The sequence below is a fragment of the Mesoplodon mirus genome, assembly GCF_964341445.2.
Source record: "Mesoplodon mirus genome assembly, chromosome: 2".
In the NCBI taxonomy this organism is placed as follows: domain Eukaryota; kingdom Metazoa; phylum Chordata; class Mammalia; order Artiodactyla; family Ziphiidae; genus Mesoplodon; species Mesoplodon mirus.
The window spans coordinates 126,405,696-126,431,985 of record NC_138977.1 but is presented as its reverse complement, the minus strand read 5'-3'; the positions used below and the strand labels follow the sequence as shown (position 1 = coordinate 126,431,985).

General features: G+C 57.3%; 1 protein-coding gene across 3 annotated transcripts in view; it reads left to right on the top strand.

Annotated features, from left to right (window-relative positions):
- Positions 1-13,165: 13,165 nt before the first annotated feature.
- HTRA3 (HtrA serine peptidase 3) overlaps positions 13,166-26,290 on the top strand; it is a 33,222-nt gene continuing 20,097 nt past the window's right edge. For 2 of the 3 annotated variants that reach the window (XM_082644623.1, XM_082644624.1), the window contains exons 1-2: positions 13,224-13,742; positions 24,648-24,747. In XM_082644623.1, coding sequence (XP_082500749.1) covers positions 13,358-13,742; positions 24,648-24,747 — 485 coding nt within the window. In that variant the 5' untranslated portion in view covers positions 13,224-13,357. Of the gene's footprint in view, positions 13,743-24,647; positions 24,748-26,290 lie in introns of all 3 variants that reach the window. The other variant, XM_082644625.1, reaches the window with a different exon arrangement.

Sequence of the window (26,290 nt, the reverse complement as noted above, 5' to 3'; positions counted from 1 at the left end):
CGTCCAGTCCCAGGCAGCACGGCCCTGGCCATGGGCACTCTGCCCAGAGTCTGGATCCTGGGAAGCACCTGGTGCCCCCGTGCTATGAGCAGCACCTCCGTCTCTCTGCACCTAGACTCCCTCGCTGGACACACTTACTACTAACAGCCACCTGGCAGCTCACAGGCAGAGCGTCGCCAGGTGGGAAGGCAGGTGTGTACGGTGGGGCGGGGCAGTGTCCCTGCCTATCTGCCCAGCTGGTGGTGAGACACGCTGCACACAGTGACATGAGCCTGCCACGGGGAGGGCGAAGAGGCTGCCTGGGTCCCAGTGCCGGGTTCAGCACCTCTGTCCCACCCCTGTAAGCTGCAAGCCTCGAGGGCAGCGTTGCTAATGAACCAGTGTCCCCAGGGCGCTGCAGAAATGCTGTGGATTCTTCCTGGTTTCAGATGTCAACTCTGCCCCTTCCTGGGCTGGGTTCCCAGCCTCACCTCAGGCTGGACACTCAGACAGTCTGACCTCTCACCTCAGCCTGCCTTTGGTCGGGTTCCCCAGAAGCAGACCTGAGCCTTTGCTCACTGTGTTGTGGATATGCAGGGGGTGTCCCTGTGCTTAGGACACGCACACCGAGGAATTGAAGGTAAAGAGATGTCATGTCTGCAACTCGCCCTCAAATATTCCAGGAGAAAATCTGTGCCAGAGACAGAGAGATAGAGAGAGACAGAGGTAGAGAGACAAAGAGAGACAGAGACAGAGAGCAAAGAGGAGAGAAAAGGCCTTGCGAGGACTTCTTGAGGAATGGACACTAAGATCAGAGCCGCCCAGGGAAGGGAGAGGAAAATCCCCAGGACGATGACTGACTCCAGAAAATGGGAAAGGTTAGGCCTGGTCTTCTCCAGAGGGTCTGGGACTCAGAACTGTTGCAGAGGGGCACGTGAGCAGGACACGCGATGGGCAAAGTGCTGTATAACAGAGTGGGGAAGGGGAGGGGGTGTCAAGACCACTCAGTGGGGAGAGTATAGTCTTTTAAACAAATGGTGCTGGGACCACGGCATCCCACATGTGAATGAATGAAGCTGGGTCCCTACTTCACACCATATACGGAAATTAACTCAAAATGGATCGTAGTCCTAAATGGAAGAGCCAAAGCTATAAAACTCTTAGAAGAAAATGCAGGAATAAATCTTTGTGACCTTGGGTTACAAAGGCTTCTTAGATATGTGAGGGTTAGGCAGAGGCTTCTTAGATATGTCACCAAAAGCACAAGCAACAAAAGAGAAAATAGACAAATTGGACTCCATGTTAAAATTAAACTCTGGTGCTTCAAAGGATACCAGTGAAAAGACAACTCACAGGATGGGAGAAAATATTTGCAAATTATATATTTCATAAAGGGATTTTATCCAGAATATATAAAGAACTCTTATAACTCAATAATAAAAAGGTATGTAACCCAGTTTAAAGATGGGCAAATAATCTGACTAGACATTTCTCCAAAGAAAATATTCAAATGGCCAATAAGCACACGAAAAGATGCTCAACATTAGGGAAATGCAAATCCAAACCACAAGGGGATACCACCTCATCTATAGTAGGATAGCTATGTTAATTTTTTAAAAGACAGAAAATAAAAGGTATTGGCAAGGATGTGGAGAAATCAGAGCCTCACTGCCGATGGGAACGTGAAATGGTGCAGTCACTTTGGAAAACAGTTCCTCAAATGGTTAAACACAGAATTACCATATGACTCAGCAATCCCACTCCTAGGTATGTACCCAAGAGAACTGCAAACTTATGGCCACACAAATTTACATATGAAAGTTCACAGTGTTTTCCATAATGGAAACAACCCAAACATCCATTAATGGATAACAATGGGTTACAAATGGACATTCAATATGTGGTATATTCACACAATGGAACATTACTTAGCCATAAAAAGGAATGAAGTACTGATACATGCAACAACATGGTTGAACCTTGAAAATGTGATGCTCAGTGAAAGAAGCCAGTCACAACAGGACCACGTGCTGTATGATTCCATTTATATGAGTTGTCCAGAACAGGAAAATCCATAGAGACAGAAAATAGATGAGCAGTTACCAGGGGCTGGGTGAAGGGGAAATGGAGAGTGACAGCTGATGGGTACAGGGTTTCTTTTTAGGGTGATGGAAATGTTCTAAAATTAATTGTTGTGATGGTTGTGCATACTTGTGAATATATTGAAAAACCACTGAATCGTACTCTAAAAGGGTGAATTGTATGGCATGTGAATTATATCCCGATGAAGTTGTTATATTTGTTTTAAAACCAAGGGTGGGGGGGAAATTCTATGGCAGTCCAGTGGTTAGGACTCAGTGGTTTCACTGCCGTGGCCCAGGTTCAATCCCTGGCCGGGGAACTAAGATCCCACAAGCCACATGGCACAGCCAGAATAAATAGATAAATAAAATCAAACCAAGGGGGATTAGAAACTGAGAATTCGGAGGTGGAGAAGTTTCTGGTGATATAAGAGCCGGGAGCAAGGAGGGCTGGAGGAGGAATTCCCTGAGGTGAGGAGTCCTGGGAACAGGTCGACGGATGTGCTGTCACACAGTCACTCGGTGGGGATGGGGACTGACGTCCAGGGTTTGGGAGAGAGGGGAGGGGTGGGCTCGAGCCAGGGGAGTGGATGAGAGTCAAAGAGATGATGGGTGGGTGAGGGGCGTGTGTTTAGGCTGGAAACCGTCATCCACAGGGCTGGGAGTTGTGGGGTACATTTAGTCCTGAGGTACTTAGAGGAGGCGGTACCCAGGCTGAGAGGTGGGGACAGGGCCCTGGTTCTTTGCCACCTGTTCAGCTGGTTACCTGGTGGCAGCTGAGAGCGATATAGTGCACAGGAGGGTGAGAGCCAAGTGTGCCCTTTTTTAAAAAAAATAAATCTACTTATTTTTATTTTTGTTTATTTTTGGCTGCGTTGGGTCTTCGTTGCTGTGCGCGGGCTTTCTCTAGTTGCGGCGAGCGGGGGCTACTCTTTGTTGTGGTGCACGGGCTTCTTATTGCGGTGGCTTCTCTTATTGTGGAGCACGGGCTGTAGACACGTGGGCTTCAGTAGTCGTGGCTCACGGGCTCTAGAGCGCAGGCTCAGTAGTTGTGGTGCACGGGCTTCGTTGCTCCATGGCATGTGGGATCTTCCCGGACCAGAGTTTGAACCCATGTCCCCTGCACTGGCAGGCGGATTCTTAACCACTGCGCCACCAGGGAAGCTCAGCGTGCCCATTTTAAGGAGGAGGAAACTGAGGGTCAGAGAGGTGAAAGAGCACTGACACAGTCACACAGCAGGACGTGGAAGAGCCTAGAACTTGAGCTTGGAGCCCCCTGCATCCTGGAGCTGGCTCATGGCTATACCATGCGCTGCCTCCCAAAGTGCCAGGCGTAGGCCATGCCCATGCCCCCTGCAGGGATACTCAGAGCCAGCTAGTGATGCTCCCCTGACATGTGCGGTCCAGAGAGTGCCAGTGGACTTGGCAGGCTGGCTACGCGTGGTGGGGTCCACAGGGTGGGGAGCCTCATGGCCTCCCAGGTTCTGGATGTCCAGTGTGGCCAGGCTCTGGGCTCCAGCACACATGCAGTGCCTGGGGACTGCCTAGGGGCAGAGAAGGGCATGGACTCTGGAGTCAGACAGACCCAAGTTCAAATCCTAGCCTTCGGTGAGACTCGGTGATCTCTTGGTCTCAGGTCCTCACCTGCACAAAGGGAACCTTGTCATGGGGGCATAAAAGAGACAGTGCCCAGCAATGGCAGGTACTCTGTAAGTGGCAGATGCATAACCCCACCACTTGGCTGAGCTCTCTTCTTGAATCTATGTTTATTGTCAGGGTCTGGCTGGGCACAGCCCCTGTACAACAATCTAAGTTGAAGGTAACTGCAGGAAACTCAAATCAAGCTGACTTCAACATTACAGAGTATTTACTGGATCAATCGACTGATAGCTTAGAAACAACAGCTTCAGGCATGGCATGATCCAGGCTCAAGACCAGCTTGCTTTCTCTCCTTTTCTCAGTTCCACTCCTCAGTTAGTTCCATTTCAAGGCAGACTGTCCCCTCAAGGTCATCAGATGGCTGCCAGTCCCACTTTTCCTGGTTCCCACGCTGAGGGAAAGTGTGTAGAAGGAAACGTTTCTTCCTAACAGTGTCAGCGAATGGATTATGTGGATTGGTTCTCGTTGGGTAAAGGACCGACCCCTGAACCAATCGCCATGGAAGGGGGTTGGGATATGCTGACAAGCTCAGCTGATCAGGGCTCACCCTTGAATGGCACTGGGTTCAGACCCACCTGAGTTTCATGATGGAGGACAGAAAACCAGGCTCCAGTTGATTGGGAAAATGGGAAGTGGTTCTCAAAAAGCACCAGGATCTGCCTCCAGAGCTTATACTGTCACAGGGTGGGTGCTGGGAGGTCTGTCCTGGGTCCAGGCTGAGAGGCTAAGGTAGCCGCGGGGAGCCCGGCCTGGCAGGAGAAACATGGGTGTGAGGTTCTGCCAGGTCAAGGAACAAAGGGGAGTGGGCTGCCCTGGAGGGTGTGTGGGAGGGGCTCCCATCCCTGAGGGGGTGCAAGCCCATCAGAAGGACGCTCAGTGGGGACTCTAGACTCTTGTGGGACTCCCTCTGGCCCGGAGCAGCTCATCTTTCTGATTGTGTGACCTAAGCCTCCAACTGGCCACCCACAAACCAGGGCCTAGCTGTGTGGCCCGCCGGTCAGCACCCAGGTCTGCCGTGCCTGGCTGTGTGGCCCTGGGTGAGTCACTTCACTTCCCTAGGCCTGAAACATGGGGATGGTTAAGAGTTTCTGCACAGGGACCCCCCGGGGGTTAAACCACACATGGGCACAGAGCGTGGTGGGAACGGGTTTCACGTTAGGACCATTGACGGGGCGGGGAGGGGGGGGTGTCTAAGGAGCACCTGTGTCCCATTAGCAGCGTGAAAGCTTAGAGCAGAGCCCCAGAGGGCCAGCAGGCGGCCTCCTTGCCCTCAGTTCTGAAATGCTTCCTCTTTGGCTCACCTTCAGTCTAGCAGCCCGCTGGGACCATGTGGACACAGCTCAGGGGTCCCAGAGAGCAGTGTGGCCCAGGGGAGAGGGGAAAGGGGCGCCAGATCCCTGCCCATCACTCCCAACAAGTCTGCCCATCCTGACACCCTGGATGGCCAGAGTGACTGTTTCTGGGCATCAACTTGCCCCCCAGCTCCAGCGAGGATGGAGAAGGGCCTCAGGGGCTGAAAGAAAGGCTGGCGGCTCCTCAGAGGGTGGACAGAGGCCCAGCAGCCTCCAGGACAGCTGCTCCGTTGGCTGGGGGTTGAGCCGGCTGTCCAGGGAGGGTTGTCTTGCTGGACAGGACGGACAGGATGTATCCTCCCAGGAGTGGGGTGAGCCGCTCTGGTCCAGGGGGAGGTTCACGTCCAACCCCTGTCAATGTTGAGGTGGGGCAGGGTGATTTCCAAGAAGGGCTTGGGCTGCAGACAGTCAAACCTGAGAATTGTTGTCTTAAAAGAAGGGAAAAGGACCAAGCCCTGCTGGCCGGGTGGCTCTGATTTCATCATTTCAATCAGCCAGGACCCCTTTAAGACATCTGTCCACTCCTTCCTATCAGCTTTCCTTGCCTGGCCCTCATGCAGCTCTGCTGGTTCCAAACCAGCTTTTGTAGGAGAGGCACGTTGCCTGGGTTCCAATCCCGATTCTGTAGCTCCCTTGCTCGCTGTGTGACCTTGGGCAAGTTATTGAACCTCTGTGCCCTGCTCTTTTCATCTGTGAAACGGGCATGTCAATGGGAGGATGTGGTGAGGACCAGACACAGATGCTTTGTGCTGTTACGTAGTAGAGGCTCAATCATGTGACCTTTTGTTAACAATTAGCCTGGCATCTCTGCAACCCACCTCCCCTTCTTGGGCCTCAGTTTTCCCTTCTATAAAATGGGCATGGAACAGAAGTGTGGTGCTGGGGTAAGAGCATGAACTTTGGGGTCAGACCCAACTATTTTCTAACTCTGGGTCCATTGCCTAATGGCTTTGGGGTCTTGGGAAAGCCACTGAACCTCTCCTAGCTTGGTTTTCTGCTCCCATGAGGTGGGTGTAACTAGCGCCCGCCTTGTGGTACTTAAAGAAACTCCCCGAGATGGGGCAGAGCTGGGTCAGTAGGTGGGGCCCAGGAGTGGCTGTCTCCAGGGCTGGGATTTGGCCCCAAGGACTGCCTCCCCTCCTCCAGGCTGTTGTCCCCTCCAGCGGCTTCCCTTGACTTGCTCTCTCTGTCCCCTCAGAGTTAACAACACACTTACTCAGCCTTCACCTCCTGTATTCATTTTCTGTGCCGCAAAACAAATCACCACAAACCTAGTGGCTGGAAACAACGCACATGTATTGTCTCATGGTATCTGTGGGGCAAGACTCTGGCACGACTTGGCTGGTCCTCGCTCAGGGTCTCACACAGTGTTGGCTGCCTGCAACCCCGACTAGAGGCCCAGCAGGAAAGACATCTTCAGGCCCTTCAGGCTGTTGGCAGAATTCATTTCCTTGCGGTTGTAGGACTGAGGTCCCCACTGTCTTGTGGGCTGTCAGCTAGGGACCACTCAGCTCCTAGAGGTCACCCCATGTCCTTGCCTTGTGGCCCCCTCCATGGGTCCCTCACACTTCCAATCTCTCTACACTTTGAGCCTCTGCCTTCAGGAAGGGCCCAGGCCCTTTTAAGGTCTCACCTGATTAGGTCAGGCCCACCCATACTCAAGGGGCATATGAAGGGTGTGTACACCGGGGTCAGGAACCTTGGGGGCCATCTTACAACCCTACCTACTGCCTCTGTTGGTCCTTAGGAACCCCAGGAGGAAGTTTCCTTCTTTTCATTCTCTAGATAGATAGAAAACTGAGGCCCAAGGTTACAAGGGAACTAATAGAGAAGCAACGTGATGACCAGCCTTTGATGTTTGCAGCTTTATTTTTTTTCTTTATTATTATTATTATTTAAAATTTTCTTTACTCTTATTTTTGTTTTTTGGCTGCGTTGGGTCTTCAATCTTCAATCTTCATTGAAGCGCGCAAGCTCAGTAGTTGTGGTGAATGGGCTTAGTTACCCCATGGCGTGTGGGATCTCAGTTCCCCCACCAGGGATCGAACCCACAACCCCTGCATTGGAAGGCGGACTCTTTACCCCTGGACCACCAGGGAAGTCCCTGCAGTCTTCTTTTGTAGATAAGGGAACTGATGTTTTCTCCACAGTCTCCTGGGGTCCAGCAAAGTCCAGAGGTGGGAATTACAGGAGCAGCATTTAGCTCAATCGAAGGAAGAACATTCTAACAACGGGAAGGATTGCTTTGATGGATAGTGAGCTCCCCGTCACTAGAGGTGTGCAAGCAGAGTGTCCACCTCTGTGAAGGGAATGCCCAGATCTGCTGGTCTCAGTCACTGTGCAGCTTCTTTCAGCTCAGTCTCTGAGACTTACCTTCCTGCCTCCTGGGACTGTCATCTGGTTGGAAAATGCTGAGCCCAGCAGGGGGTGATCATAGCTGGACTGCAGGCAGCTCCTGCCTCTGCTGCCTTCGTGATTGGGTCAGGGATGGATGTGAGAACCATCATAAGACATGCTGAGACTTTTGCTGGGACTGCAGGGGAAGAGGCCCCTTAGAGGATGTGAGTCTGGTTCTGCTGGCAGCCATACCGCAACCCCTAGAGCCTGAGAATGAAACCAGCGCCACGGGGAGCACATCCCAGATGGGCCGGAGGACACTGTGAGTTCCTGAATCAGGCCATACCTGACGTTAGGTCACCTTGCACCTACCAGGAAGGTGCACCAATAAGCCCTCTTTTGCTGAAGCCAGTTGGAGTGGGGCTTTCTGTCGCTTACCCGCAAACAACTTGGGGCCAAGGCATCACCTTGCACCTGTATCTCAGCAGAATCCCCCGCCAGGTCCCTTACTTTTTGCACACCCCCTTCTGGCCAATCCAGGCCCTCATGTAGCCAGAGCAAGCTGTCTCAGAACAGCTGACCATGTTGTGCTGCTACTTTTCCTCCTCCAGGGGTCCCCACTGCCCTAGGGAGAAGGCCTGCCTTCCCTAACCCTGCTGGCCCCCTTTGCACCCCTGAACCCTCTCCTGGGGTTCCCTGTCTTCCTGCTCTGTCCAGCAGACCCCTCCCCAGCATTCAGAGCCCACTCAGGGAAGGCCCTCCTTTCACCTGGGCCCCAGAGTGGCCCCCGTCCAGCCCCCAGGCTTCCCTCTGTCCCAGCATCCTCCGTGCGTGCTGTCATGGTGTGGTTGCCCTGAGACAGTGCAGCGAACTGGCTGTGGGCATGCGCTCTGGAGCCATACACCCTGGGTCCATATCTTGCTCTGTTTCGGGCAGGCCCTGTGCCTTTGGCCACCTTACCCCACCTCTCTGTGCCTTGGCTGCCCCACCTGCAAAATGGGGATTATAGTAGCACCTATTCCCCAGGGTCCCCAGAGCAGTCCTGAGTGCTAGCTGGTGTCTGCCCCTCCCCCTCTGCCCCTGGAGGCCAGGGGCCAGGGAGGACACAGGGGTGAGGAGGGAACTCTCTCTCTCAGAGAAACTCACCTCCTCCAAGTGTGGTAAGGGCCAAGGGGCTGGGGGCTGAAGACAGAGTGGGTCCCACCCACCCTGATCCCCTCCCCACCCTAACCCTGTGCAGGGGGCCCACCCTCTGAGTCACCCACTAACACGGGCTGACGAGACTTACTGCAGGCCGAGGTGTGGTCGGGATGCGAAGTCCTCAAAGTGACCTAAGTCATGACCTCATCCAATGTGAAGCCTTAGACAAAGTTCAGGTCAAAGGGTAGAGGCTTCCCAGAGCTTGGAGAGCTCGACCCGCGGACCAAGGCCCGGCCGGCTATCCAACTCTGTGCAGAGAGGGAGGCCTGGGGTGGAGGTCCCCCAGGGCTCCCGCCTGGATGGACTCAATTCCATTCCGATCAGTGTAAGTAACCTTGGCCAACGCCCAGCCTGGCCAGCACTGGGGAGATGAGACACTGTCCATCTCTGCGAGGGGCTGACATCTGGAGCGGAGTCAGGCACGACCCAGATGGTGACCATACCCAGATGGTGACCAGGAGGCAGAGTCTGCAGGGAGCACGACTGCCCTCCGCCCACCGCTCGCTGCTCTGCCGGTGCTCAGGGATGTGCCAGGCAACCCCACGGGTCTCCCCGCCTGGGTCCTTGGGTGCCAGGCTATGGGGAGAATGCCTCGGTCCCCTTGGCTATGTTTTGTTAGAGGGTCCCAGAGCAGAGTGTCTGGGGCCCTCGTTGACATGGTTCTGATGGCCTTCAGTCCTCATGGCCCGCTCCCCTCTTCTGGAACCTTCTCTCCCTGCTGTGTTGTGTGCCAAGGGTCACATGGGCTGACCCAGCCCATGCACTGAAAGGTTCGTGGAGCTCTTTCCCTGCGGTATAGTGTGTTACATGGGGAAGGCGTTCTCATGAGCGAGCAAGGCAAGTTCTCATCAAGTTCAGTATCACATGCTCCTGTTCCTGAATGAGGTTCTAGGATGTTCCACCAAGCTTGGGCACTTACTGCAGAGGTCCCCTGCTCCCCCTGGGCCAGTCTGAATCCCACCTGCTGAGGAATGGAGCTTCTTGCAGGATCCCTAGTCTGGCTTGACCCTCATTCCCAATGAGAGCTATTTTCTGGGGAGCCACACGGGACCGGCGGTGGAAGGTGTCAGGCCACCCTGCAGAATCCTTTCTGAGGCTCCCTGGGGACACCTCTTTCCCCTTAGTAGTGAGAAGTCAAGCTGCTTTGGAGTAATGGCTTCTTTCTGCAACACGGACATCACGTTTCCATCTTTTCCTTGGCTACCAGGAAGCTGGGAGCCAAATTTATGGGCATGCGCTAAAAAATAGCATCTGTGACAAGAATTTGTATATTAGCTCCGCCTCTGGCTTCCCATTATTTTTCTATCACTCTTTTTTGCTTTACTTGATTTCTCTTCCTTCCTTTTTACCTTGTTCTTGTTTGTAAAAGGCCTTAAGTACCAACAGTGGGGGGTAAGGGGGAGTAAATATAAATGAATGAATAATAAATAAGAAGAGCCTTCCTTGAAGCACCACCTGGGAGCATCCTAGGCCTCTGAAGGCATTCACCCACAGGCGGGGAGACTCAGATCCAGCGGGAGGGGCTCCTGCAGCAGGCGCGGAAGCCAGTGACGGTGCCCTGGTTTGCACCCAGAGGCAGGATGGAGTGGGAGCAGCAGGGGGCGCTGCTCCCTCCGTCTCCCTGGCAGCTGCACTAACATCTGGAAACAGATTCCCTTTTTACCGACAGAGCACTCTGGGCCTGGGGCCAGCCATGCTCACTGCAGCCTCTATGAGAGGGGCCTGCTTATTTCAGGCAAAAACAAAGGCAACCCCAGGGACTGCACCCCAGTTTCAGAGGGGGAAGGGAAGCGACGGATGGGTCCTTTCACTTTGGGCCTCAGTTTCCCCATCTGTACAAGGGGAATAAATATCCCCTTTGCCAGACAGTTGTAAAGGTCAAACCAGGTGACCGTTGGGGGCAGTGTGGTCTTGAGGGAAGAGCGTGGACTGAGTCCCAGGCTGTCACACACTGTGACCCGTGCATCCCAGAGCCTCCTTCAAGGATCGTGATACCCACCTCCCAGGGCAGCCGTGAATATGGCATCAAATCATGTAAGCAGAGCACCTGAACAGCCGTAGGGCCCAAGAACAGCAGGCGTTGTCCCGTGTAAACTGTAGAGGGCTGTGAGAGCTCTGGTCTGCAGCTGTGGCCAGCCCAGGACCTCTCTGAGACTCAGTTTCCCCACCTGTAGACAAAAGGTTTAGAAGAAATGAGCTCTCGGTCCTACCCAGGTCTCTGCTTTTGTGTGCACTGGAGCACCCTGGCAGGGTTGGGTGTCTGGCATGCCGAGGCCCCCCAAGGAGCCTACTCTGGGTCATGGTGCCCCCAGGACATTCTGGGCCCATGGGCCACTCCCTCTGCCCTTCAGGCCTGCACCCTCCCTAGAGGAGAGACAAACCAGGAGCCCTGGCCAAGGTTGGGGGAGGCCCAGACCAGCCCTGTGGTCCCCCACCCCTGGCATTCTGGGTTATTACAAGGAAGGCCTGAAATTCTCCACATCTTCAAAGCAAAATGCATTTCCAGTTTTTTGAGGCAGAAGTGCATATCCCATTGCCCTTTGTCAAAGGGCCTTTTAGAAAGGGAAGACCCAGGCTCCTGCAGCCCGTTCTCCTGCTGACCTTCAACTCTACGCTCATGGCCACCACCTCTCAGGGCCCCCAGCTCCCCTTCTGTACCCCAGCCTGAGCCACTTCCTCCAGCGAACCTGTCTGATGGGCCACATACCGTCTGACCTCTCAGCAGTGCCCAGTCCTTCAAGGACGCCAAGGCCCTCAGGGACCAGACACAGTCCCTCCCCCCCGCCCCCAGCTCCCTCTCCCTCCTCTGAGCCAGAGGTTCCTAACCTGGGTGTCTGAAAACTTGGATGAAAAAAAAAATCTTTATTTTCATCATCCCCTCCCCTGAAGCCCAGCATATCTTTCCATGGTGAAGCAGGCCCAAGCCACAGGGCCCCTGTGACCCTGTCACCGAGAGGAACACAGGTATTTCCCCCCATGCTTCAGCGGCTGCAGGCACCTCTAGACCCCCTTGTGCTCTGAAATCTGGCCGGGTGTCCCACTGCTGGCCAGATCTTATTTACGGGGTTCACAGAGAAGCCATGTACATACCGTGGATTTATATGTTTAAATAACTGGATTAATAAGAGCATTGCTGTGCAGCTTGTTTTATGCATTTAAGAGACATCATTCCGAGCAGGGCTCTCCAGACTTCAGCAGGCAGCTGAAGGGCCTGCCAGAGAGGGTACAGACCCCTAACTCCAGGGTCTGCAACCTGAGGGCTTTCGCTGCCTAATGGGTCGCCACTCTGACTTGCCTTTGTTTCTGGACCCTTGGCCCAGGTGGGGCAGAGCTCCTGGCTTGACCCCGCCAGCCCCCAGACCCATGACCGCATCCAGACCCTGCACCCTCTTATTTATTTATTTATTTATTTGGCTGCGCCAGGTCTTAGCTACGGCATGCAGGATCTTTAGTTACGGCATGCAGGATCTTTAGTTGCGGCATAGGGGATTTGGTTCCCTGACCAGGGATCGAACCCGGGCCCCCTGCATTGGGAACGCAGAGTCTTAACCACTGGACCACCAGGGAAGTCCCAGACCCTACACCCTCTTGAAGCTCACCTCCAAAGGAGGGTTCTGCCCTCTCCCCGGATCACCACAGCCCTTGTCACGCTGATGACATCATGGTCGCCAGGCTCTGGGCCCTCGGGCAGGGCCTGGGTCTGAAGTGGCTTTTCAGAGACCGTGGGTGGAATAATCAGGAGGATGGAGCAGCCTCCCGGTCCCGTGGGCCAACTGCGTGCCACGCACAAAGTGCTTGCGGACATTCCTCCACCATCCACTGTGTGGGACTCTCCCTACATCCTATGAGGCAGCAAGTGCTATTCCTTCCCCTTTCGTGGAGAGGAAACTGGGGCACAGGGCTGTAAGACAACTGCCAGGGCCACAGAGCACCGAGAGCCAGGCTGCCACCAGACAGGCCCTGTCCAGAGCCTGGGGGAGCACATCCTCCAAGCTCTAAAGACTGAGGACAATGGGGTGGGGGCGGCACCTTCTGAAGGTTTGTCCCCAGTGGAGGTGGGGAGCCAGGAGGGGTGACATCCATCCCTCCCACCAACGTGGATTGGTCGGGGCCTGTCCTGAGGGCTTCCTGGCTGAGGAGGCCCGTGGGGCGGGGGAGAGGGAGGGGAGGCAGGCCGGGAGGACGAGCCTGGACGGCACATTTCTAGGAGGGGGAGGGGAGGGCGAGTAGCTGAGGTCACTGGAACTCAGTCATGAACTCGGCTAGCTCAGGGATCCCCAGGGGTGCCGGAGGCCCGCACACTGGTGGCTCCTCCTCCCCAAGGCCCCTAGCCGGGGGCGGGGTCACAGAATATCCATCACACTGGTTTCCCAGAGCAGGCAGGCCCAGCTTTCGTCCGCGGGTGGGTCCAGGCCCGGAAGGCCGGGCGGGGGCGGTTGGGCCGGGGCGGAGCTGGCGGAGGGGCCGGGCCGCCCCCTTCCAGCGAGGGCGGGCGGGAGGCCGGCGCCTTTAAACGCGGCGGGGCCGGCTACCCACCACCGTCTGCCCAGAGGGAGCGGGCGCCTCCCCAGTGCCCCGCGTTCTCCGCGCCCCGGGCATGTCTCTGCGGTCCCGGCGCCCGCCCGCCTGAGCCGCCGGCGCGTGTGGCCGCGCTCCCGCCCGCGTTCCCTCCGTCGGCGCCCGGAGCAGCGGCCTCGGTGCGCCCCTGGCCGGTCCCCCGCGCTGCCGCCCGCCGCGGGCCCGTCCGCCATGCAGGCGCGGGGGCTACTCCTGGCCGCCCTGGTCGCGCTGGCGCTGGCCCGGGAGCCCCTGGCCACGTCGTGCCCCGCGCGCTGCGACGTGTCGCGGTGCCCGAGTCCCCGCTGTCCTGGCGGCTACGTGCCCGACCTCTGCAACTGCTGCCTGGTGTGCGCCGCCGTCGAGGGCGAGCCGTGCGGCCGCGCCGTAGACTCGCCGTGCGGGGAGAGCCTGGAGTGTGTGCGCGGCGTGTGTCGGTGTCGCTGGGCGCACGCCGTGTGCGGCACCGACGGGCACACCTACGCCAACGTGTGTGCGCTGCAGGCGGCCAGCCGCCGCGCGTTGCAGCTCTCCGGGACGCCCGTGCGCCAGCTGCAGAAAGGCGCCTGCCCATCGGGTAAGCGCTCGGTCGGGCTGCTCCGCTAGCACTGCGGGGGGTGGAATGAAGCAGTCTCCTGGGGAAACAGGCTCAGAGCCAGGGCGGAGCCTCAAGGTCCACACTCCCCGGGCACAAGTGATGGTTTCTTTGAGAAATCATCCAGCCAGCCTTCTGGTCTTCCAGGTGGGGAAACTGAGGCTGGGAGAGGTAAAATGCTGTCCCCAAGGGCACAGAAGTAGTCAACAGTGAAACCCGGTGCTCTACTAGCCACCCCGAGGGGCCTGGTCTAGCTCTACATCTCTCCAGCCTCTGGCCTCATCAAAACTTACCCATATTGTGTCTCATTTCCCTTGGTCCCCATATCCCTCCCTGCCTGGGTGTTGGATGCAAAGCAATCTTTCCTGGCCTTAAATATCCAGTCTGGATATTCAAGAGACGCCAATTGAGTGACATGTGGTGTTTCCTTTCTTGTTTTGCACTGTGCTTAAAACGCATGTCACCTGAGGGCTGTTTAGGAATGGGGAGCGGGCTTGTGGAGCCTCTGGACTGCTTGGAGCTCTGTGGGGACCGGCCGTCGGGGTAGGAAATTTCTCAGTCCCGTCAAACCTTAGAACAGCCTCCCCTAACCTGGACTTGGCTCTGGGTTGCTTCTTGCCACACAGGTTGACCCTGTGGAAGAAAATGCTGGAAAACCCTGCTGTGCCCTTATTTGTTTGGGGTACCTCTTAGGAATGCAGGCTCCGGCGTCGGTTCCGCAGGTGCTCTGAGTGCAGCAACCTGCGCTGGGCCCGGAGTTCACGGTGATGGAGTTGTCAGGCCCCGTTGTGTGCCCTCAGCCCGCAGCTGCCCACCAGGAGATGCTGACCACCAGAACAGGCTCTGCCGTGGGGAGCACGGCTGCCTGGAGTGCCCGGAAACCTTCAGGGGTGAGGGGCATCTAAGCTGAATCTCCAAGGATGGGGACACGTCTTCCAGGTAGCGGAAGGGATAGGCTTTCTGGGAAGAGAAGACAGCATGAACCACCACGTGGAGGCATGTGCATGGTGAGCCACGGAGCCCAGAGCAATTGTTGTGCAGGGGATGCGTGTGTGTGCGCGTGCGTGCGTAGGCTTGTGAGAGACACCCAAGGCTGGGCGGCTTGGCTGGGACAGGACCACAAGTGGCCCATAAATGTCGTGTTTTAGGCTTCATCCTGTAGGCTAGGCTTCATCCTGTAGGCCAGGCTTCCCGAATCATGTCTGGGATTCTGAAAATAAGTGTCCTGTGGCCCCAAAAGTTTGGGAAAGTAAACGCCAGCCCTGCAATGGGGATTCGCACTCCGCTTGAGTCTATCAGAGCTTCTGAGAAAACCTACAGCAAGGAAAAAAAAAAAAACAAACAGAAAATGATAAAACCCAGGGTTTTCCAAGAGAACTTCAACAGAGCTCTTTCCTGGCAGAACACACGTGACCTCCTCCTGGCACACCGGGGTTCCGGGGAGCCTGGTTTGGGAAGCGTTATGTGGGATTAGCCATGATTATACGGGAGAGCCATTGAAAGGTTTTAAGAGAAGTGAGGGTGATGAGGTCAGTCTTGTGTTTGGACTGTGCCCAGGAGACTGGGAGCATGGTGCCACTCGATGTCATGGAGATGAGCGTTATCACTTCTTGAGCACCCACTGCACCTTCTGACTTGGGGCTCGGAACCAGCCACCTAGTGGGTCTGGGAGGCGGAGGGCTCAGGGTGGGCCTGGTGCCTGCCCACTGCAGCTCGGTGGTATCTGTGGGCCCTTTCCAGTGCCAGCTCTCCCAAGTAGTGGATGCTGTTAGAATCAGGCTCCAGGGTGCCAGGGGTCAGCAGGGAGGTTGGAGGTGGTCTAGGCATTTTGAAACCTTTATTCTTGACTGAGGGAGTCCACGCCTGTGAAGCACCTTCTCTGTGTGTCCCGCCGGCCATGGGCTGGTAACAAGGCCCCTGTAATGAGGCAGACCCCATCTGTGTCCTGGAGAAACTGACAGTGGGGGAAACACAGGAGGGTGAGAAGAGGACAGTAGCTCAGTGACCACAGACAGACGTCTGTCCAGCACCTGGGCTCAGTAGGTGCTGTGGAATGAAAGGCTGGCCCACGTGGTGGGTGTCCCTCCTTGCATACCTCCAGTGATAATGGGTTCACTACCTATCCATGGAGCTCTTGTGTACTCCCGTGTCTGTGCTAGGCAGCTACTACACGGTGTGGGTGAATATCTATCAATGGGAGAGTAAAACCCAGAGAACTGTGTGCAGAGGGTCTGCGTAGAGCAGAGGTGTCCCTTTTCACAGCCTCTCTGCCTACAGCTGCAGACAAATAGGCCTTCAAGCGTGCAGTTAAATCAGAATCTCAAGCCCTGGGTGGTTCACAACGTGGCATTTAATCATCAGCTTTTATTGTTCAGCCTCAGTGCAGGTGCCAACAGAGTCTGTCGGCTCTATTTATTTAAGCGCTTTGTTGGCTTTCGATTTTTAATCCTCTTAGCAGCTTCCTGGGGCCTTGTGGGTCTCAGAATTCTGTATTCAGGACTCATCAGGCATCCCCACTCCTCTCACTCCCCCTGCCCAGACAGCAGGGCTGAACTGCAGCATCTGGTTGCTCCTGAGGACTCGTGAAGAGCCAGGAGTCCAGCCAAGAGGAGCTTAAGGCCCGGGGTGCTGTGCAGCTGTCCTTTTCCCTCCAGGGCTTGGCCTGGGAAGCACCCTCGCCCTCCACACTCACTGAGCTGGTCTGGAGGTGTACTGGGATCCCACAGCACCCGGTCCAGTCTGTCTTCCCAGGCCTCTCCCCTTCCCATGCACCTCCACACGGTGGCCTGAGGGGGCGGGTATGAGACGCACATCTCCCCAGCCCAAAGCCCTGCTGTGACTCTGGGACCACTGCCTTTGGGACCAAGCAGGACTTCTGATGCAGCCTGCAGGCTCAGTACGTCCTGACCTCTGCAGCCTGCCCACCATCACCACCACCAGCTGAGTCCTTGTGAAATCCCTGATCATCTGTGTTGTGAGGGACAGATGACAATGTGTGGAACTCAGGGGAGGGAGAACCCCCTCCATCTCCGGGATAGGGAGAGACATAGATCAGGGAGGGCTTCCTGGAGGAGGTGGCATCTAAACAGCCATGGAGAGGTTGATGCAAAGAGAGCCTGTGCTGAGGAGGACAGCAGGAAATGCTGAGCATAAGCTGGTGCCAGATGGAGGAGCTGTGAGGGTGACCCATCTTTAGGAGGTGAGGGACCCCTGAAGGCTTATGGGTAACAGGTGTGCAGAGTGGGTACAGGGGCCCAGCTAGTGCGAGTCTGGTGCCCTGAGGAGGAAGAACTGATGAGGCCTGAGCTAGGGGGGCAGCCGAGGGGGACAGGCTCCAGAGGCATTAGTATCTCATGACTGATGGGGGTAGGGGATCAGGGTGGGTGGCGGGGCCTCTCCTGGAGCAGCGGGTTCGGAGAGTTGTGATCAGGTTCTGGCGGGGGGCTCTGTCGTGGAGGGTGTCTAGTGGGGCACGGGGTTCCATGACAAGAACCTGGCTGATGAGTGGCCCTGTCCATGTGTTGGTGGCAGTATTGCTCTGTTTGTGTCATTGAGAAGGGGTGGCCTAGGTTTGGGACAGGGTAGCAGGCTCATCACCTCTCCAGGCTTTGGGGGCCCCGCCATGACCTGTGAGGCCTGTGGAGCTCCACCCCCACCCAGCCCAAATCCAGGTCCGTCCTTGCCTTCAAGTCCACATCCGAGGGGACCCAGCAGAGACACCCAGCCGCTTTGGGGATGAACTGCCCTGACTTGGTCACACTGCGAGCATTGTGCTGGGTGAGCTGGAGCAAGGGTGTGCCAGACTCAACTCACTGGCTGTGTCCACCTGGCCTGACATGTACCTCTCAGCTGCCGGGAGCTCTGGGGAAAAATGAGGCCAAGCAGAGATTCACTTGGCCTCCTTGGAAACCTGGGGTTCGTGCAAACTGGATGACGGAGTAGCCGGCGGCTGACCGAGTGAGCCGGTGTGTCCTGCCAGAGGGTCTGAAAGCGGCCTCCTCCTGGGCCTGCTCTGAGGGTGAGAAGCCATCAGGTTTTACCAGGGTCAAGGGCGAGACCTTGTGCTCTGGGCTAAACACACATCGTGTCTGGGTGTTTTTGTCACGGCCGTTTAGAAGAAAAGACTCATCAAGGTGTAGTGGGCTACCCGAGGTCACCAGGTGGGGAGGGACAGCTGTGCTGAACCCGGGTCCTCCTGACTGTGCATCTAGTGCCCTATACCCCGGGCAGGCCTCCAGCACCTTGAGGAAGTGGCCTCCCTGCTTGGTTTTGATAAGGGTGTTGAATAAACAGGTTGGAAAGAGAATAAAATCACAGGCCCCTTGTCCTCAGTGTAGCAAAGATGTGGCCAGGACGTGTGGGTGTGTGCGCATCCCAAACTTAGTGCCCGGTCTGGTGCAGAGGGCAGCAGTACACAGCCTTCCCAGCTGTATTCTCTAGACCCTCTAGCAAATGATGGGCAGAGCCACAGCCGAGACCCAGTTCTGTTCCCGGCTGCTCAGGGGTAGTCCCAGCTCTACCACTTCCCGTGGAGAGACGCTGCAAATCTGAGCTCTCCATGCCTCAGTTTCTTCATCTGTGAAATGGGGACAACAGATCCTCCTCACTGGGTCATTGACAATCGATAAGATAATGAATTTCAAGTGCTTTGCACGATGTAAGCGTTAATAGGCGTTAGTGGGAATAAACCTAAATGTTGACAAGTGGACGTATCTGACATAAGTGGAGTTTGTGAGAGGAAGGTGGGGCAGTGGAGGACGGGAAGGCTCTGGAGGGCAGTGTTTGTGGAGCGGCTGCCACGTGCCAGGCCCTGCCCACGGGGGTTCCACTGGCCTCGTTCAGTACCCACGTCACAGCTGAGGAGCCTGAACCCAGAGGAGTCAGCTGATGGACCAGTCAGGGCAGGGAGGGCTTCCTGTAAGAGGAGGACCAGGGGCTGACCCCACCTTGGCTTCCGTGGTTTGGGCGGCCCTGTGGGCAGCCCGGAGTCCTGCCTGGCCTGTGGGGCCCCTTTGACAAAGCACAAACGAGCTGATAGCCGAGCCCTCTCCTCCACAGGGTTGGCTGCAGCCCCAGTGGGATTCACAGCCAGAAAAGCCAGGCTGGCCCTAAGCTGAGGACCGGCCAAGGCTGGGCTCTCCTGGGGGCGGGACAGCCAGTCACCCTGGCTGAGGACCAGCACGGGGAGAGAGACGTGCCGGGGGTCGGGTCTGGGACCTGGCTGCGGGCCTTGGCGGGTCTCCTGACCTCTCTGAGCCTTTTTCCTCACCTGTAAAATGGGTGAAGATTCCTGCCCTGCAGAACTGCTGTGAGAACTCCCTGCTATCATAAGTGCCTGGAACCCAGGCTGGCATGGCCCACGGAGAGGGAGGCCCGGCTGCAGCCCTCAGCCCTGGGTTCCAGAGACGGGAGCCTGGGGGTCGCAGACAGCAGCATCGCCCCCCGGGAGCTGTAGCCACTGTCTTTGGCTGGGGGGAGACAGTTCAATCGGGGACAGGCATGTTTTCAAGAAAAAGAAAAACACAGGCAGGGAGCCGTCCTGGGAACTAATCAGACCCGGAAGGCGGCTCTTGGGACTTCAAAGCCTGCCCCTTGGTGGTGAGTGAGGCCTGGGGTGAGGGCGAAAGGCTGTGGAGGAGCCCCTGGTAATTGCCCTGCTCCCCTGCTGCTCTCCACTCACCACTGTGGGTCAAGGGCGCCCAGCCCACGGGGACAGTCTCAAAGGACAGGTCTGGGAGGGGTCACCAGGTGCCTTGGGCCCCAGACGAGTGAACTCAGTCACTGAGCCCACTGAATCAGGGCAGGCTCCCCGGGGGAGGTGTGTTGGCCTGGGCCTGGCGGTGATGAGGGAGGGACTGATTACAAAGGTTTGGGGGGGCACTTCAGAGCACACATGCTTGGGGAACCAGAGCCGAGGGTACCGGGTCGGGGGCGTGCGGCAGTAGCAAGGCTACAGATGTAAATGGGACCTGGACACCCAGGTCCGTGAGCCCTGCTGAGAGGTTGCCATCTGGCCTGCAGGCTGTAGTCAGCGTTGTGGACAGATGGCCGCAGCCTGGGACCTTGTGGGCACCTGCGGATGGCCCCTCCATTCCCAGCTCTTACCTAACTACTGGGTGATGGGGGAGGGCGGTGTCTTCTGATTGCAGGAGGCAATAGAAGAAGGGGACAGTGAGGGCTTCCCTGGTGGCGCAGTGGTTGAGAGTCCGCCTGCCGATGCAGGAGACACGGGTTCGTGCCCCGGTCCGGGAAGATCCCACATGCCGTGGAGTGGCTGGGCCCGTGAGCCATGGCCACTGGGCCTGCGTGTCCGGAGCCTGTGCTCCACAACGGGAGAGGTCACAACAGTGAGAGGCCCGCGTATAGCAAAAAAAAACAAAAAAACAAAAAAACGAAGGGGCTGTGACCTCAGAGTTAGAGGAAAGAACTGGGTCTCAGTCCTGGCTCTGCCCATTGTGTGCTGGACGGGTGATGCATACGGTTGTACAGGTTGTGCACTGCACAGTTCCAAGGGAGGTAGTCACGCTGTGATGCTTGTTAAGAATGGTCTTGGAGTTGTGCAGTACACAACCCGTGCAGCAGTGTCAGTGGCCCTGTGGGGTGTCTGGGCCAGTCACTGTCCCACCCTGGGCCTCGATTTCCCCATCCATTCCGTGGCAGTTGTGACTGTCCAGAGCTGGCACATCATAGGTCCTCTTTCAGGGTCTGCCGCTGTGCCGGAAGCCCTGACACGCAGAAATGTGGGAGGTGGAGCCCCGGGCCCCACCTGGCTCCCTGCCAGCCCTTCTCCCCATCCCTTTCCGCCCTGGCTGTGCCCCTTCCTCTTGCGGGAGGGCGCCACCGCTGGACACCTGGCCTTGTTTGCTTTGCTCTGTGTCAAGTTCTTCCTGACTAGAACTTCCAAAGCCTGTGGATTACAGCTTATTTTTGAAAACAAACAAAAAAATGCTAACAGCTGAATCTGGTCAAGACTGACTGTTGACTTCAGAACTTTGGCTCCAGGACAGTGTGAGGGCGGGGATGGGGGTTGTCAAAACCCCCAAATAAACAGAGTCTGCCTCCCAGACGTGGGGCCCAAGGTTTTCATGTGGAAAGAGGCAGTGGGAACCACGTCTTCCCTTCCCACTGATTCATGGGATGATTCATCTGTGTGTGGGGAGGAGGACCAGGAAGTAGGCCCTGCCCGCCTCCCACCTCCTCCCCGCCACCCACCTCGCCAGCTTAAAGGGACAGGGCCTGGCCGGGCCTGTGTCACTAGCCGGCTGACCCAGGAGCTCCGCAGGGGAGCCCCAGGCCGTGGGGTCAGGGTGGGCGCGGGCTCTGAAGTCCATGGGACCTGGGGCTAGCTCCAGGCCTGTCTCCACCCTAAACCATCTTTGTCTCCGGCCTGTTTCCTGGGACACACTGACACTGCTCTTGTGAGGCTCCTGCCCCCAAAACCTGGTTAACAGGCTGAACAATGTTCTTTGTGGTGGTGTTTGCAGACCTACTGTGTGCTGGGCCGGATGGGGTCAAGCAGATCATCCTTGTCCTTGGGTTAGGGTTAGGGTTAGACCCTCCCTCCCGTGCCCCCTCTCAAGGGCTGCCTTGGGGGCTCACATATGCTGGCTACAGCTGGGCTATCGGGGGATCCGGACATGTGTGTGTCCCAGAGGAGCTGGTGCCTGGGTGGGAGGTGAGCCCAGCCCGGCTTCTCCTTGGAGCTTCCACAGCCCGCCAGTCACCAGGGCCCCGCAGGGGATGGTGGGAGACACAGCCCGGCCTCCCGCTGTCTCACACCCCAGCCCAGCTCACAGCCCGTCCAGGCCTTCCTCTCTCCCTTCTGTTTCTTTCTATACCTAACTTGCTTACGGGAGAACATTTGGAGAATGCACAAAAGAAAACAAAATCACTCATAACTTTACCTCTGCCCCCGAATATCCACCATGAAATATTCTGATGTGTTTCCCGCCAGCCTTTGGCCTGTGAATACTTTACAGAGGGTTTTTGTTTTTAAATCCTCACATGAAATTGAGTGTCGCCTATTTAAGTGATCTCTGGAGAGGCCACGTTGGAAAGAAAAGCATTTAGAGGGAGGCCGCTGTGCTGTCCAGATCTGCGGGTGGCCAGGTCAGCTCCTCGGCTGCTTGGGCAGCTCGGGGCGCTCAGCCTGCGGGACCTGGGCTGGGTCAGCCAGGGGCTGGACAGACGCGCCTAAAGCTTTGGAGACACTTAGATCTGGGATCGAGTCACGTGGCAATGCAGCCTCTTCTGATCAGATGTTTTCACCCCTCCTCTGTCTTATTCACACTGGGCCCAGTTTGGAGTCGGCCGAATCCACCCATAGCTGCCCTCGTGCGTGATGCTGTGTCTTTGCATCTCTGTTCCCCTCCCGATGTGCTTTTCCAGGCCTGGATAGGGGTGCCACTGGACTCCCCCATCTCACCCTGGCCCTCCCCTTGTCCCGTCACTGGTCACACAGTGCTGTGCCTGGCTGGTCACTGTCCTGTCCCCAGCACTGAGCGCACACACGGAAGGCACTCAGCATCCCTATGAGAGCGAGTGTGGTGGGTTTGGCATTATTCTGGGAGCCCCAAGGAGGGCTGGAAGAAGATTGCCAGGGGGGCTGCCTGGAGGAGGCAAGATTTGAGCTGCACCCAGGACAGGCCAGAGCATTGTGATAGGGAAAACTGGGGAGCGGTCCACGTGGGAATGGTGGATGATGGAGCAGAGATGGGGGGTAAGTGGCCCCCATGGTTTACAGAGCAGGGAGGGGTGACACCTGGCCTCACCTGCCTGGGCTTGCCTGTTCCAGCATGGCATGGTGGGCACGAGGCTTGGCCAGAGTATATCCTGGCCTGGTGCTGAGTCCTCCCCACTGCCTGGGGTCCTCTGGGACCTTGGTGATGTGGGGATTGCCTGGCAGGGGAGCTTTCTTGTCAGAGATCAGAACCTGGAAGGGGCAACAAGGTTGGTGGCTGGCTTCCTTCCCTGTGCCTTTAAGATAGAGCATGAATGCAGGTTCCCAGTGCCCTTGGGATTGGGCAGGCAGAGCTAGGCTCGGGCCCCACGGGCTAGCTGACAGGTAGCTTCTCCTCCAGAGTTTCAGGGACTGTTGGCTATCCACGTGGAAATAAATGTGCCTGGCACCTACGTTTGCTCGGAGAGGCAGAGCCGTGGCCTGGCTGCCCACAAACACAACCTCTGAATCTCAGACGCCACCCCTCCACTGGGCTTTGCCTCTGGGAGGAGGGCTCTGGGCACAGTGGTCCCTGGCGGCCGCAGTTTGATCATCAGGGAGCCACGAGGTGGCCGGCAGTGGGCCACGTCTCCCAGCCAGTCTCCAGCCACCCCGGATAGGCGGCCTTTGATTCAGGCTGACCGCAGGGGGCTGGGCCTGCCGTGACCGGCGTCCACAGGCTGGTTGAGAGGCAGACATCACAGGATCCGTGGGGTGGACCCTGCTCGCCTCCCCGGACCGAGAAACCCAAGGCAAGCTTTCCTCTGGGCCCCGAGTCCCAGCTCAGGCTTAATTCACAGTCAGGGCCTTGGGGGGCCACGGTGGGGAAGGGAGGGCCCTAAGGAAGGGAGCCCTGCAGCCCCTGTCCAGAGCCTGGTTCTCCTCGAACTCAGCCTCAAGTTTCCCCACCTTTAGGATGGAGCTGATGACCCCTGCCCTGGCTGCACCCCTGGACAGCTGGGGAGATGAGTCGGGCTGTGGATGGGACTGCATTTGTCCACGATGTTTATGAGGCAGCGACTGTGGGCTTGCACCCTGCGCCTGTGCTGCACCCAGCCTGCTCCCTCCCGTCCCTTTGGAGAACCAGGAAAACCAGATTTTCTCTAGATCCTGATGCTCAGTCACTTCCCAGAGACCATCAAGAGACACGAGCTGCAAAGCTGGACCTTACAGGCCAAGCCCTCTTTGTTCACCAACATCAGGGAGCAGGGTGGGTGGTGGGCTCCCCCCTTACCCTCCCACCCCTGCCGAGGCAGGGAGCATTACAGTTTGCAAGTCACAGCCTATTCCCACAGCTCCCTGAGGGATGGGGGTGGAGAGGCACCTTTGGTCTCACATTTCAGGTGAGGTGTCGAGGCCCAGAGAGGGTAAGTGATTTGCCTAAAGCCACACAGCTGGAGCTCAGTGGTGCTCAGCCCAGTACTCATTTCAGGCCCTGGGAGCCCTTACAAGCAGAGCTGAGCAGCATGGGTTCCAGACAGCGCCGGTCTCTGGCGGGGACCTGGGAGACCCCAGCACGTGCCCGAACAGGGAGACCAAAGGGGTGTGGGCCTTGTGCCACCCACACATCTCAGGCCTGTGGTCCTGGCGAGCAGCAGCTCCACTGCTGACGGCAGCAGAAATCTGAGCCGGCAAATGTTCCAGGGAAGGTCGTGAGCTGCCTGGCAAGCCAGCCTGGGGCCTGGCTAAGTTAGACACAGATCAGGGTCGGGGAGGGGGAGGGGGCGGGGGAGGGGGCGGGGGTGCCCTGGCGACTCAGACAGGGGCAGCCGACCTGGCCCAGATGGGGGCCACACCATGGCCAGGAGCGGACAGCTCAGAAGGGACCACCCAGGGGCTTCTGCTGTAACCTGTCCAGCCACTGCACTAGCCCAAGGCCTGGAGGGACAGGCCAGAGCTGGCAAGGGGAAGGGTCAATTTCCTCACGCCAGGACATTGCTGTATCTGAGAGAAAGGGCAAGGGCCCAGGGGGACTAGCCCAGATCCAACCTGAGCGTCACGTCAGTGCTGTGTGGCCCAGGGCAAGTGTTATGAACTCTTTGAGCCTCCTGGCCGGCCTGGCGATGTGAGGTGAGGAAGCTCAGCATTAACCATCCTTGGGGCAAGTGAGCCCCCCTTCCCAAATGTCTGGGCCTCACTAAAGCACCTGGTTCTTCCTGCCAGTGCAGGTCTCCACCAGCTGACCAGCCCGCGGTACAAATTCAACTTCATCGCTGATGTGGTGGAGAAGATCGCGCCGGCCGTGGTCCACATAGAACTCTTCCTGAGGTACGTGAGCCCCGCTCGCCCCTCCAAGGTCTCCCCTGCATCTGCTGGGCCCAAAGTAGACTCAATTCTAGCATTGGAGGACAGTAGAAACCAGAGTGGGCGTGGGGTCCGGTGGGCCTCGCTCAGACTGCCGGGCTGCTGTTGCCCTTGCGGGGGTTGCCCCCTCCCTGACTCTGACCTCCTCACCTAAGGAGACAGAAAGCACCTCTCAGGTGACCGGGCTGTGGAACGAGTAGGTGCAAGGTCGGGGGTTGCTCAGGTGTCACAGGGACACTGCAAACCGCTGGGTCCCGTGGAATCCTGGGGTCTAGTCCCAAATTGACTTATACCCCACAAAGAGAAGACATGAAGAGCATGACTTTTGTCAAATTTAAAGTGTTTCTTCCATCCAGTTTCCTAACCTTTTGGCCAGTAGCGTCCCAGATGAGACACACAGGGTCAGAACCCCACTCCATCCTGTTGGGATCGGAGGCAGCCAGGCCCCTGTGTGCCACGCTGCCCAAGGGGTCGGTCACTGAGGCCTCGACCACGACCCCAGGGCCTTGCTTGACTTCACAGCACTCTCCCCAAGTGGTGGAGGCCGGCTGGTGTCATGCCCACCTGAGGCACAGAGGACCAGGTGGCCCTGGGGGTTCCCAGGAGTGGGCAGAATTGCTCACACCCTGACTCCTGGCCCCAGCACAGGGCCCCCTGCTCGCCGGCCGTGGAGCTTGAGTAGTGGGAGCCCTTGTCACTGGGCAGGACTGCCCCCCATCTCTGGAGGGTAGGGACCGTGCTCACCACTGAGCGCTCCATGCGGGGCGGGGCGGGGGAGACTAATGGTGTGAGCTCAGCAGTGTCCTCAGACGCCTGCTGTGTGCCCATCGCCGCATGGGCTGCCTTTCCTACAGTTCCTATGCTGCTCCAAACAGCCCTGCTGTGTGCCCGCCTCCTAAAGGAGAGACCAGGACCAGGCAGCCTGTCCCTTAGCGCTCACTGACAGCCTATGCACCTTCCCATGAATCCATAAGGCGGACTCCCACGTTCCCATTTTCTGGATGTGGAAACAGAGGCCCGGGGAACTGCCCCAGGCTCAGAGCTGCAGAGCTGCCCCAAGTCTCTTGGACCTCAGAGCTGAGCCCATCCCCCTGCGATACGCTGACCCCTCACTGTCCTTTCCACGGGCCCCAGACCCTGAGACGTGTCATTAAGGAAATGACAACTGGACATGTGAGTGGCATGTCCCTGGCCTTGCAGGTGGCTTGGAGGGGGCAGCATCTTTCCAGAAGGCCCCAGGCATCAGACCTCCAAACCAGCAGGGCAGGCGGTGATGCCATTTCCACGTCAGCCTTGGAGGCTGATGTCCGCGTGGTGAGGCCAAGGCGGGCGAGATCCCAGACACCAGAAAATGATTCTCCAGCACAGGAGCCTCTGGCTGTGACCCTGGAGGTGGAGAGGAGGCCCTGGGCTGCCTGGGGCCCTTCTGCAGACACTCGACAAATCCTACACATGGCAGCCCCACGGGGCTCAGGTGCGGCTGCCACTCAGGGGCCCACATGGAACT